The sequence below is a fragment of the Saccopteryx bilineata genome, chromosome X (genome assembly GCF_036850765.1).
Source record: "Saccopteryx bilineata isolate mSacBil1 chromosome X, mSacBil1_pri_phased_curated, whole genome shotgun sequence".
NCBI lineage: Eukaryota > Metazoa > Chordata > Mammalia > Chiroptera > Emballonuridae > Saccopteryx > Saccopteryx bilineata.
Window position 1 is genome coordinate 67,747,017 of NC_089502.1, and position 12,403 is coordinate 67,759,419.

The following is a 12,403-nucleotide window of genomic DNA, read 5'->3' on the forward strand; positions in this document are numbered from 1 at the left end:
GTCAACCTTATGTTAATAATTTATGTTAAAATTTAAATGTTATTCTATATAATCACTTACAGTGAACAACATACCAAATTACTTTTCCTCAAAGTTAGAGCCTGAGAACTTCAATTATAGGATTTCTTTTCTAATAGTGTTGTCTATTTATACAGTAAATAACCTTTTAGTATAGATAGCAAATCTATTTTAACTTACTCCGAGAAAAGGTACAGCAGTATTTCAGATATACATCAGACTATCCTCTGAATTAGTAATCATCAGTATTCTCTGCTTATACAGGTTAAAGTTGGGAAATATTCAAATAATGAACAAGATTATATTTGTAGGGAGTTTGGGTAATATATTAGTCTTATGTTTTCATAGCAGAGGAGAATAGTGAATGTAGTTTTCCTTCATCTTTACAGTCAGTAAAAACATTCTTCCTATTTATGGATCTTTGATCCTTAAATAATAATTGTATTGAAATTTTTGATATTTTGTAGTGATGATCTAGAAACACAATATATCTTCTTTATCCTAATAGGGTCACCAAGAACAAGAGGGGGAACCGTCAGAGTCAGTTGTTCCGGAAAGACAACAAGATCCATCTCTTTCTGAGGTAGGCCTAGTAATCTCTTAAAAACATAGACTGGCTATTTTTATGTTGTTTTACTTTTAAAAATCTCCATTCTATAAGTCATGCTTGTAGAATTTGCAAAGCTGTTTGCTAATTTTGTTCACTCCCTTTTTACCTTTGTTGGATTTTTTTTTGGTTATTTTTTTATATCAGCACATGTTCTCAAGAGAGTTCTTCATACCATCTGTGTAGGAGGTAGATGTTTACTTATTTCCATAGATCTAAAGCTACTGTGGCAGAGTAGAACACATCAATTACACAATAAAAGTGTGTCTATATTGCAGCTGATTATTCCCACTCGGATTCATCATACTATACAAAGTTCCAACTTTTTATTCTATGAAAATTTTTATTTCCATAAGCCATGCTATGTTAGAATATACTTTCAATTTTATGATTTAAGTAAAAATTTTAAAAGTCGTTGGCCCTGGCCGGTTGGCTCAGTGGTAGAGCGTCGGCCTGGCATGCAGAAGTCCCGTGTTCTATTCCCGGCCAGGGCACACAGGAGAAGCACCCATCTGCTTCTCCACCCCTCCCCCTCTCCTTCCTCTCTGTCTCTCTCCTCCCCTTCTGCAGCGAGGCTCCATTGGAGCAAAGATGGCCTGGGCACTGGGGATGGCTCCTTGGCCTCTGCCCCAGGTGCTAGAGTGGCTCTGGTCGCGACAGAGCGACGCCCCGGAGGGGCAGAGCATCACCCCCCGGTGGGCGTGCCGGGTGGATCCCGGTCAGGCGCATGCGGGAGTCTGTCTGACTGTCTCTCCCCGTTTCCAGCTTCAGAAAAAAAAAAATTTAAAAAGTCGTTAAGAGCAATTGTATTTTCTCAAACACTGAAAAATAGTTTCCTGTATGTCCTTCCTCTGCCCCTCTTCCGTTTGTTTGGCTACTCCTTTGAGAGAAATGTGCAGATTTTAATTCTTAAACAATATGAGGGATCTAATACTGACAGTGTATTTTAGTCCAGAATATGTTTATTCATTGATGGCTGTGGTATATATAGGGATATAAACAATTCGGATGCACTTTCATAGAGTAACCCTAGAAATATCTTAACTGGACTTGCAAGATTTGGGTTAAAATAAAATCTTATCCCTCCTCAATCAAAATCAAACTAACTCTGAATATATAAAAAGACCTTAGATGAAAAAAAAAGTGTCAAATTTATTAAAATCAAAATGATAGGAGAGAGGCACAGACATTGACTTTGACCTTCAATTAATGACATCTTTGGTAGAATGTCCTTACAGCCAAGAACTTCTTGGAAACATGTAGCTGAGTTGTGACAGGGAACTATTTAATTATATGCGAATCATCCCATCTTCTGCTTTCATTGAGCATTTTGACAGGGACTTGGAGGTTACTTCAGACTTTAAGCAAGAAATGCAATTTCACATTATGGACTCTGTAGGGATGAAGCCAGTAGCCACAGATTTTCTTTTCTGGTTCTTGAGAGAGTCATATGGTTATGGATTGCAGGTGAGGGCTAAGGCCCTCTCATACTGCCCTGTTGGTTTTTCTGAGCCAACAAAAGAGCTCTGTTAAGTGTATTGTGGTTGGGGGGAGGCAGTTTGCATATAGGAAAGTACTCTTTATTTCATGGTGACTTTATTAATAATGTAGTATTGTTACCCAGTCTATGTATTTAATAACACATTCTTCTTTGTAGGATTATCAAGGTGTTATAGACACTCCTATGGACTTCAGCACTGTGAAAGAAACTTTGGAAGCGGGAAACTATGGTAGTCCTCTGGAATTTTATAAGGATGTTCGCCAAATATTCAGCAACTCTAAAGCTTATACCTCTAACAAAAAGTCAAGGGTATGAAAAACCTATATTAGGTGGATTAATCTGTTATTTATCAAGCAGCTTTTTCTTTCACAAGTTTTAAAATTGCTAAATAGATGTGTACTACAATTCTGACATTCCTACTGAAGTTTGATTCTCAGCATTTCTCTAACAGTTTATTAGGCATGCATAATGATACATTTAGCAGAGTCATTCTGAAATTAAACACCTATGCTAGTAATTTGAGTACCTTTTAGTATGTCCAATAAATAATTTTATAAATAAAAGTGGTTTACAGTATAAATTTCTATAAAATAGTTGGATTAATTCTGCATGTTTTTGTTCCCTTTATCATAATGAATAGTGAGCCATATTCGGAAGTTGTAACTGCATACTGACATTTAATACTTTTTCTATGTTTTGTCAGAACTTGAGAAAAAAAAAGTAGTGATAATAATTTTGGGGTTTTATAATCACTGTTATCTGATTAACTTTTAAATAAGTTGCACACTGGGTTTATAATATGGCTGCTTTCAGCTCATAAAATGAATTTTTGTCAATTTCTGTAGGCATAATGTTTTCACATTTGATTTATTTCCTACCCTAATACTTACATAGGTTTATGTATTCTTTAAAACAGTAAGTTTTATACTTTGAAATCTTTTTAAACTTAAGATATTATGAGCCTTTTCCTATGTCATTATTACTCTTTAAAATATGTCCATTTAATATCTTCATTGTATTTTATTCTATGGTGTTTTTATGTTATTTCACAAGTATCCCTAGTGCTGCAAATTTTGATTCTCAGCTTTTGTTTCTAGTGTTTCTAGGTTGTTTCTAATTTTTCACTTTTCATGAATAAAGCTGTGGCTAGCATCTTTAACATGCTTGAATATAAGTGTTTTGTGTGTGTAAGTCTCTGATATTTCATTAGGATAAAGTCCCAGAAGTGAAATTATTAGCCAATCCTTGTGTATATTTTTAAGATTTTTCATACCTATTATAAGCTGTCCTTTAGAATTGTTGCAGTTAAAAAACCTACTGGCAGTGGATTGGAATTTTTTTCCCCTAGCCTCCCAACATTGTATATTATCTTTTAAAATTCTTTATTAATTTTTAGTTAAAAATGGTATCTTGTTTTAATTTTTCAGGTTGAATTTTTCGAGTATATGACAGAACACAAGTATTTTGTATGATGATGCTGAGATAACAGTTCAGGCATATTTATACCTTTTATTTTTTTGCTCAACAAGACTAATTTCTACTTTTTCAGATCTATAGCATGACGCTGCGATTATCTGCCTTATTTGAAAGTCATATTAAAAACATCATCTCTGAATATAAGTCAGCAATCCAGGGTCAGAAGAGGAGACGGCCACGGTACAGAAAACGTCTAAGAAGCAGCAGCAGTTCATTATCCAGTAGCAGAGCTCCTAGGTATATTACATTGACATAGTATTTTATGTTTTCAAAGCATATTGTGTATTTGACTTTATTTCTTAATGCTTATTGAATAGTTTTAGGGGATCCTATGATACAAGAGATTTTTTTTTCCTGAAGTTGGAAACGGGGAGGCAGTCAGACTCCCACATACGCCTGACCGGGATCCACCCGGCACACCCACCAGGGGGCGATGCTCTGCCCATCTAGGGCATCGCTCTGTTGCATCCAGAGCCATTCTAGCGCCTGAGGCAGAGGTCACAGAGCCATCCTCAACTCCTGGGCCAACTTTGCTCCAGTGGAGCCTTGGCTGCTGGAAGGGAAGAGAGAGACAGAGAGGAAGGAGAGGGGGAGGGGTGGAGAAGCAGATGGGCGCTTCTCCTGTTTGCCCTGGCCTGGAATCGAACCCAGGACTCCTGCACGCCAGGCCTATGCTCTACCACTGAGCCAACCGGCCAGGGCCACAAGAGATTTTTTTAAACATATGTTGCACCTGTGTAAAGATGGAGGTAGTAACCAAAAGCTCTGCTTATGTGGATTTTGTTATAGCAAAAACCTTTAGTGCTTTGAACTAAACTTTTTATATTGCCAATTTGAAATCTTTTACTTAAATTATCAGGCATTTTTTTCTCACCTTAAGTAGTTTGTATCATGTATATCATAATATGTGGCTAATAGAAAAAATCTTCATCATTACACATTTTTACTTGTAGTCCAAAAGGGAAACAGAAACAAATGAAGTTGCAGCCTAAAAATGACCAGAATACCTCAATGTCTTATGCCAGGAACAGCTCTCCTTTCTCGTCTCCTGGTAAATATGTCTTCTGTTTTTGGTTTTGTATGTTTCAGTGTGTGACTGATATTAAGGATATAGAACAGGCAGCGTGATTTATATATAGTACAAAGAATAATAGATTTTGATGTAGAAAAGTTGTGTTTTATTCCAAATTTTCTCCAGTTTGATGGTCCTCGGTTAGACATTAGGCCACGAGGTTAAGTGTCTTTATATTTTAAATGAAGATGTTATAAAACTATATTAATTTTAAAGTCTCTTAGTTTTAAAATTCTGTAACTTTATGATTTTTAACATCTCTAATAGCTCAGCACTCTCTACATTGTATTTGCCATGGAAAAATTGCAGATTTATTATATATGGAAGTGGTTTCCTTAGACACGTTTTTCTGACATCCTGTCCTTGAAATCTTAATGATGTAACCAAACATTTGTTCTTAAAATATTCATATTTCGTTCAAACAATACACAAAGGTGAGGTTGGAGTAGAATAACTAAAGTGAGGTAGAGTTTGAAAAACAGGTTGTTTTATAACTTTACTGCAAACCTGATAATTATGTTAACATTGCAGTTTTTAACTATAAGTTTCAGATGCTGCAGAAGGGCTTTCACTCTATTTACTTGATGATGAGGCCGATGGCCCATTTTCTTCAGCGAGCTTCAGTGGATATGGCCGAAGTGGAACGAGTCATGAGCCAGGGAAAGCCAAATCATTTCGGAATCGAGTTTTGCCAATTAAACAAGGTAAGAAATGGTGTTTAATCTTTGTTCCTTTATAATGGCAGATGGATTATGTAAAAGCTGGTGTCTTTAGGTAGTAAAACTTAGCATGTCCGTAGAGGTAATGAGGGTGTCAATATTGTCACTTTAGACTCAGGGTTTCATATCCTTAACTAGGAATAGGCTGTAATCAGACTTCCCAGTATTATTTCCAGACATATTTTAGTCTTTTTAAATGAAATGAAAAATGAATAGGAAAGACAACTAAATGAAGAGCTCTTTCCCCAAGCACATAAAAACCAGACTATTAGACACATTAAAGAATTTTGTATATTAAACCACATTGATAAAAAAGGCAGAAAAAATTCCAAATTCATCTTTAAATAGTGCTAATTTTTTCAAAGCCTACCCCAATTTTTAAAAAGGATTTTGGTGGACAAATGGGCTATCTTTTTGGTCAATACCTATAGCTACCACCTTCTTTTGCTTTCCTAGTTATATGACTAAGATATTCTCTTCCCTCAGTGTTGTCTTAATAATTCAGTGGTTTTCAGAATGTGTTCTTCCTGTTTCTCAGGAATTCTCAGAACAACCCTTTCCATTCAACCAAAGCTTCCATATAACTATTATTTGTAGAAAAATTTTCACTACTTTTTAAAAGAAATCACTGACCTAATAATTCATCATCACATGCATTTTCTTTTGTACTGACAATGTCAGGGGGCATCGGTTGTAAATACTTGAATGTTACGGTTATGTAGACTTTCTTTGTTTACTTAGCTCTGTGTTATGGACCTTGAACATATTCAGAGAAACTTCTAATGTGTTCATCTGTTTGAAGTTTGTCAAGAATAATTACTATGTTTTTGCAAATATCTTTTTTTTTTTTTTCATTTTTCTGAAGCTGGAAACAGGGAGAGACAGTCAGACAGACTCCCGCATGCGCCCGACCGGGATCCACCCGGCACGCCCACCAGGGGCGACGCTCTGCCCACCAGGGGGCGATGCTCTGCCCATCCTGGGTGTCGCCATGTTGTGACCAGAGCCACTCTAGCGCCTGAGGTAGAGGCCACAGAGCCATCCCCAGCGCCCGGGCCATCTTTGCTCCAATGGAGCCTTGGCTGCGGGAGGGGAAGAGAGAGACAGAGAGGAAAGCACGGCGGAGGGGTGGAGAAGCAAATGGGCGCTTCTCCTGTGTGCCCTGGCCGGGAATCGAACCCGGGTCCTCCGCACGCTAGGCCGACGCTCTACTGCTGAGCCAACCGGCCAGGGCTTTGCAAATATCTTTACTAGAGTATATAATTTTCTTTTCTTTCTTTTTTCTTTTTTTTACAGGGACAGAGAGAGAGTCAGAGAGAGGGATAGATAGAAACAGACAGACAGGAACGGAGAGAGATGAGAAGCATCAATCATTAGTTTTTTCATTGTGACACCTTAGTTGTTCACTGATTGCTTTCTCATATGTGCCTTGACCGTGGGGCTACAGCAGACTGAGTAACCCCTTGCTCAAGCCAGTGACCTTAGGTCCAAGCTGGTGAGCTTTGCTTAAACCAGATGAACCCACACTCAAGTTGGCGACCTCGGGGTCTCAAACCTGGGTCCTCAAACCTGGGTCCTCCACATCCCAGTCCACACTCTATCTACTGCGCCACCACCTGGTCAGGCTTATTTTATATGTTTTAATGAAAGATTAAATAGCTAATCCATTGTTATTGAAGTATCAGATAACTCAAAAATAGACTTTCTAAAGATATATTTTATATTGGTTATGTCAGAAATATTTTTACATATCTGATTACTTTAAGATAATTATTGCATTTATTTTACTCAGTTTTTATCTTTCCTCCCTCTTCTGCTCCAGCAGCACGTTTCATACTTGTGCTGCTTTCTTCTCATTTTGCCCTTTCCTTTATTAACAAGATTTTAGAAAGAGTAGATTATGTTTCCTGCCTTAATTTTCTTTTCCATCTAAACATTCCTTTACCCTTTATATTCTGGCTTCTGCCCCCCCCCCACACACACCCTACACAAATTGTTCTCTCTTCACTAATCAGTAATCTCCAATAATCAGCCACTATCTTTTTCTTGGCCTCTATTCCCTGAATCTATGTGTATCATTCCATGCTATTGACTACTCGCTCTAGCAACTTTCCTGCCTGACTTCTGTAGTACCACTTATCTAATATATTGTTTTATCCAATATTAGTATATTCTCTGTTTCTTTGTTTTTGTTTTTTGTTTTGGCATTTTGTTATTACAAATAATAGCTACATCAATTATCTTCATGCTGATGACTCTCCAAATTCATATATTTAGCCCTAACATCTGTTCTACCAGTCTCATATCTGAGTGCTTTCTTTTTTTTTTTTTAACTTTTTTTTTTTTTGTATTTTTCTGAAGCTGGAAACAGGGAGGAGAGACAGTCAGATAGACTCCCGCATGCGCCCGACCGGGATCCACCCGGCACGCCCACCAGGGGCGCCGCTCTGCCCACCAGGGGGCGATGCTCTGCCCCTCCGGGGCGTTGCTCTGCCGCGACCAGAGCCACTCTAGCGCCTGGGGAAGAGGCCAAGGAGCCATCCCCAGCGCCCGGGCCATCTTTGCTCCAATGGAGCCTTAGCTGCGGGAGGGGAAGAGAGAGACAGAGAGGAAGAGGGGGGTGGAGAAGCAAATGGGTGCTTCTCCTATGTGCCCTGGCCGGGAATCAAACCCAGGTCCCCTGCACGCCATGCTGACGCTCTACTGCTGAGTCAACCAGCCAGGGCTCTGAGTGCTTTCTAAAAAAATTTCCTTTGGGTGCTTATCATTCATCAGTTTCAAGCTTGCTTCTTTTCTTGCACTCACTATTTTAGTTGATGGTACCACTATTTTACTAGTCATCCAATTTATAATTTTACAGTGTTCTTTGATTCTCCTTTTATTGCTTTTTTTAATAAATAAATTTTTATTAATGTTAATGAGGTGACATCAATAAATCAGGGTACATATATTCAAATAAAACATGTCCAGGTTATCTTGTCATTCAATTATGTTGCATACCCATCACCCAAAGTCAAATTGTCCTCCGTCACCTTCTATCTAGTTTTCTTTGTGCCCCTCCCCCTCCCCCTTCCCCTCTTCCTCCTTCCCTCCCCCCCTATAACCTCTACACTCTTGTCCATGTCTCTTAGTCTCATTTTTATGTCCCACCAATGTATGGAATCATGCAGTTCTTGGTTTTTTCTGATTTACTTATTTCCTTTTATTCCTTATATCTAGTCAGTTGCTAAGTTTTGTGACTTCTACACCTATTTAATACCAGTTAATTTTTTTTTATTGACGGAATGATTTTACAGTGGAAGAGAGACAGAGAGAGAGAAACATTTATTTGTTGTTCCACTTATTTGTGCATTCATTGGTTGATTCTTGTATGTGCTCTGAGTGGGGATTGAACCTGAACCTGTGGCATATTAGGACAGGACTCTAACTAACTGAGCTCTCTGACCAGGACCACTACTACTTAAATCTTTTATCTATAATTTCTATTGCTAGCACCTAGTGTATAAATCAGCTTGGGCTGTCATACCAAGACACCACAGAGTACGTGGCTTAAGCAACAGATATTTATTTTTAGTAACTTCATTGAGATATCATTGCTATAAAAATTGTATAGTTAAAGTGTACAACTTGATGTTTCAATATATGCATACACTGTGAAATGGTCGCCACAATCAAACTAATATATATCGCCTCTACATGATTACTGTGTATGCATTGAGAAGACTTAAGATCTATCCTACTAGTAAATTTCAAGTATACAATATAGTATTGTTAACTATCATCACCATGCTGTACATTAGATATCTAGAACTTATTTATGCTGGATAACTGAATCTTTGTTCCCTTTGAACATCCTCTACCCACAGAGGTGAATTAAAGTCGGTTGAGGCCCCAGGTGCAGTAGAAAATATTGGGCCCCTTAAAAAAAAAGAGAGAGGGAAACTAAAAATACATGTTAACCATATTTTTAAATAAATAAAAATATTATGTACTATTAATGTTAAAATTGCACATATGAAACCAAACTTGGTGTCATTAGAAAAAAAGTTTTAAGTTGGGGTTTTGTGGGGCCCTTCAGAAGTCGTGGCCCAGGGCACGCGTCTGGTGCGCCCACTGTTAATTAAATCTGCCTCTGGGTCCCCCTTTTTCCACCCCCAGCCCATGACAACTACCATCTTACTGTCTGCTTCTATGCGCTTAATGGCAGGGTTATGTTCTCAGAACATGTCTTTAGCTGATTTTTGTCATGTGAACATCATAGAGCTTACTTATACAAACCTAGATGGTATAGCCTACTACACACCTAAGCTATGTGACACAGGCTACAGGCCTAGACAGCACATTACTGTACAAAAGCACACAAGATGAAATCAAACACGAGAAAATAATGCAATCAATAAACACAGTGAGCACGAGTTGCATGAGGCTGCTGCCGCTTTAACATGGCATATGGTTCTTTGGCAAACTTATTTTAAGCAAAAAAAGTACATTATAAAATAATAATAAAAAGCATAATTAGTAAATAAAAAAACCAGTAACATAATCATTTATTATCATTCTTGAGTATTATGCACTGTACATAATTGTACATGCTATACTTTTATACAAATGGCCCTGCAGTAGGTTTGTTTACACAGCATCATCATGGAAACGGGAGTCCTGAGTTGCACTATGACATTTCTATGGCTACAATATCAGTGGGTGACAGATGGCAGTTTTCTCAGCTCCATTACAGGGTTCTGGGAACACCATGATATATGCAGCTTGTCATTAACTGAAATGTGTTTTTGTTGCACATGTAAGTGATATCATACAATATTTCTTTTTCTGTGTCTTGCTTATTTGACATACTTAGCATGATGTCCTCCAGCTCCATCCATGTTTTCTTTTTTAACGCTGAGTAATATCTCATTATATATATACACATATATATATACATATACATATACATATATATATATATATCCTATCATCCCCATATATATATATATGTTGTTGTCATACCTTAGCTAGTATGAATAATGCTGCAGTGAACAAGGGAGTACAGATTTCTTCAAGATCCTGATTTCAGTTCCTTTAGACATATACACAAAGAGAATTGAGGGATTACCTGATAGTTGTATTTTTAATTTTTTGAGGCATTTCCATACTGATTTTCATGACTGTGCTAATTTACATTCTCACTAAACGTGTATGAGGGTTCTCTTTTTGCCACATCTTTTATAGCAACACTTGTTTTATATGTAATATATATATATATATTTTTGAAACTAGCCATCGTAACAGGTGTGAGTCGGTATCTGACTGGTTTTGTTTTGCCTTTCCCTGATGGTTAAAGATGTTAAGCACCTTTCATATACTTAAAAGAGATGTTTATTTTCTCACAGTTCTAGAGGTTCAAAGGCCAAGATCAAGGTGCCAGCAGGGTTGGTGCGTGGTGAAGGCTCTCTTGCTGGCTTGCTGATGGCCACCTTCTTGCTGCGTCATTTTTCTCTGTGCATCCCCAGACAGGGAGAGAGAGAATGATCACTGGTGGTGTTTCTTCCTTTTTTTTTTAATAAATAAATTTTTATTTAAATGGGGTGACATCAATAAATCAGGGTACATATATTCAAAGAAAACATTTCCAGGTTATTTTGTCATTTAGTTCTGTTGCATACCCATCACCCAAAGAGAGATCGTCCTCCGTCACCCTCTATACAGTTTTCTTTGTACCCCTCCTCCTCCCCCTTCCCTCCGTCCCTCCCCCCACCCCCCGTAACCACCACACTCCTGTCCATGTCTCTTAGTCTCACTTTTATGTCCCACCAATGTATGGAATCCTGCAGTTCTTGTTTTTTTCTGATTTGCTTATTTCACTCCGCATACTGTTATCAAGATTCCACCAATCTGCTGTAAGTGATCCGATATCATCATTTCTTCTAGCTGAATAGTATACCATGGTGTATATGTGCCCCATCTTCTTTATCCAGCCTTCTATTTTTTTTACAGTGATTAAAAGCCTTTAAGCAAACTCTTGGCCAATACAGCAAGAATCCATAAAAGAGTAGTGTCCTTAACATGTTCACCAAGTCCAAGTTGGCCCCATCACCATGTCAAATCCCTGAAAAATGCAACCCAACCACAGTTCAGTCTCTTAGGAGCTGTCACAGGGAGCAGGAGTCCAGGAAAAGTCCACATCCAGGAAAAGTCTGCATGGCACTGGAATTGTTGTCACCATTCTATACTTTGCAGCTCATGTCCAAGTCCCAGTGACCGCTGCTTCTAGCTGGTAATGATTCAGGTAGACTGGAAAAACCATTTGCAGCATGCGTGGATATGGAGCTTCTGTTCTCCTCTGCCTGAAGAGATGAGACCAGGTAGCTTTTCCCTGGAGCTCTGCGACTGTGGCATGGTAAAGAGAACCTTGGGATACACTAAGCTGGGTGGCAAAGGTAGATTCATAATAGAAGTTGGCAAAAGGGGGAAAGAGAGCTCTAAATTAGGAGTAGGTCCCAGCCTGAAATATGAGTGGGGCATTGAGATAGGAGGGATAAAGGAAACACTATATATTAAGCAGAGCAGCAGAACATAGGACTATCAACACCCACAACAGAGATTTTTTTTTTTTTTTGTATACAACAGAGATCTTTGAGGGAATGTTTCTTCCTTTTTTAAGGACACCAGCCCTAATTCATTAGGACCCACCCTTGTGACTTCACTTTAATTAAAAACTATCTCCAAACAAAGTCACATTGGTGGTTAAGGCTTCAGTATATGTAATTTTGGGGGTAATGCGATTTAGCCCATAACACCAAGATTATTACACTGATCTGATTGATAGTGGTGGTTACCATACAATCCCAGGCTTTGCTTTTTTCACTATTTACAATATACTCTCCTGTTTCCCTCCTACGTTACTGGCTATTCCTTTTCAGTTAGTAATCTTTGCCTGTTCTTTATGTTCAAATGTTGAAATATCCCAAGTCTCAATCAATCAGCCACCCTCTCTTGCTTTATTTGCTTCTCAA

At 38.1% G+C, this 12,403-nt stretch overlaps 1 protein-coding gene across 1 annotated transcript in view; it reads left to right on the forward strand.

The window, feature by feature from the left end:
* BRWD3 (bromodomain and WD repeat domain containing 3) overlaps positions 1-12,403 on the forward strand; it is a 132,500-nt gene that overhangs the window by 105,610 nt on the left and 14,487 nt on the right. The window contains exons 36-40 of the mRNA XM_066248791.1: positions 527-601; positions 2,283-2,435; positions 3,676-3,839; positions 4,556-4,653; positions 5,220-5,378. Coding sequence (XP_066104888.1) covers positions 527-601; positions 2,283-2,435; positions 3,676-3,839; positions 4,556-4,653; positions 5,220-5,378 — 649 coding nt within the window. The remainder of the gene's footprint in view (positions 1-526; positions 602-2,282; positions 2,436-3,675; positions 3,840-4,555; positions 4,654-5,219; positions 5,379-12,403) is intronic.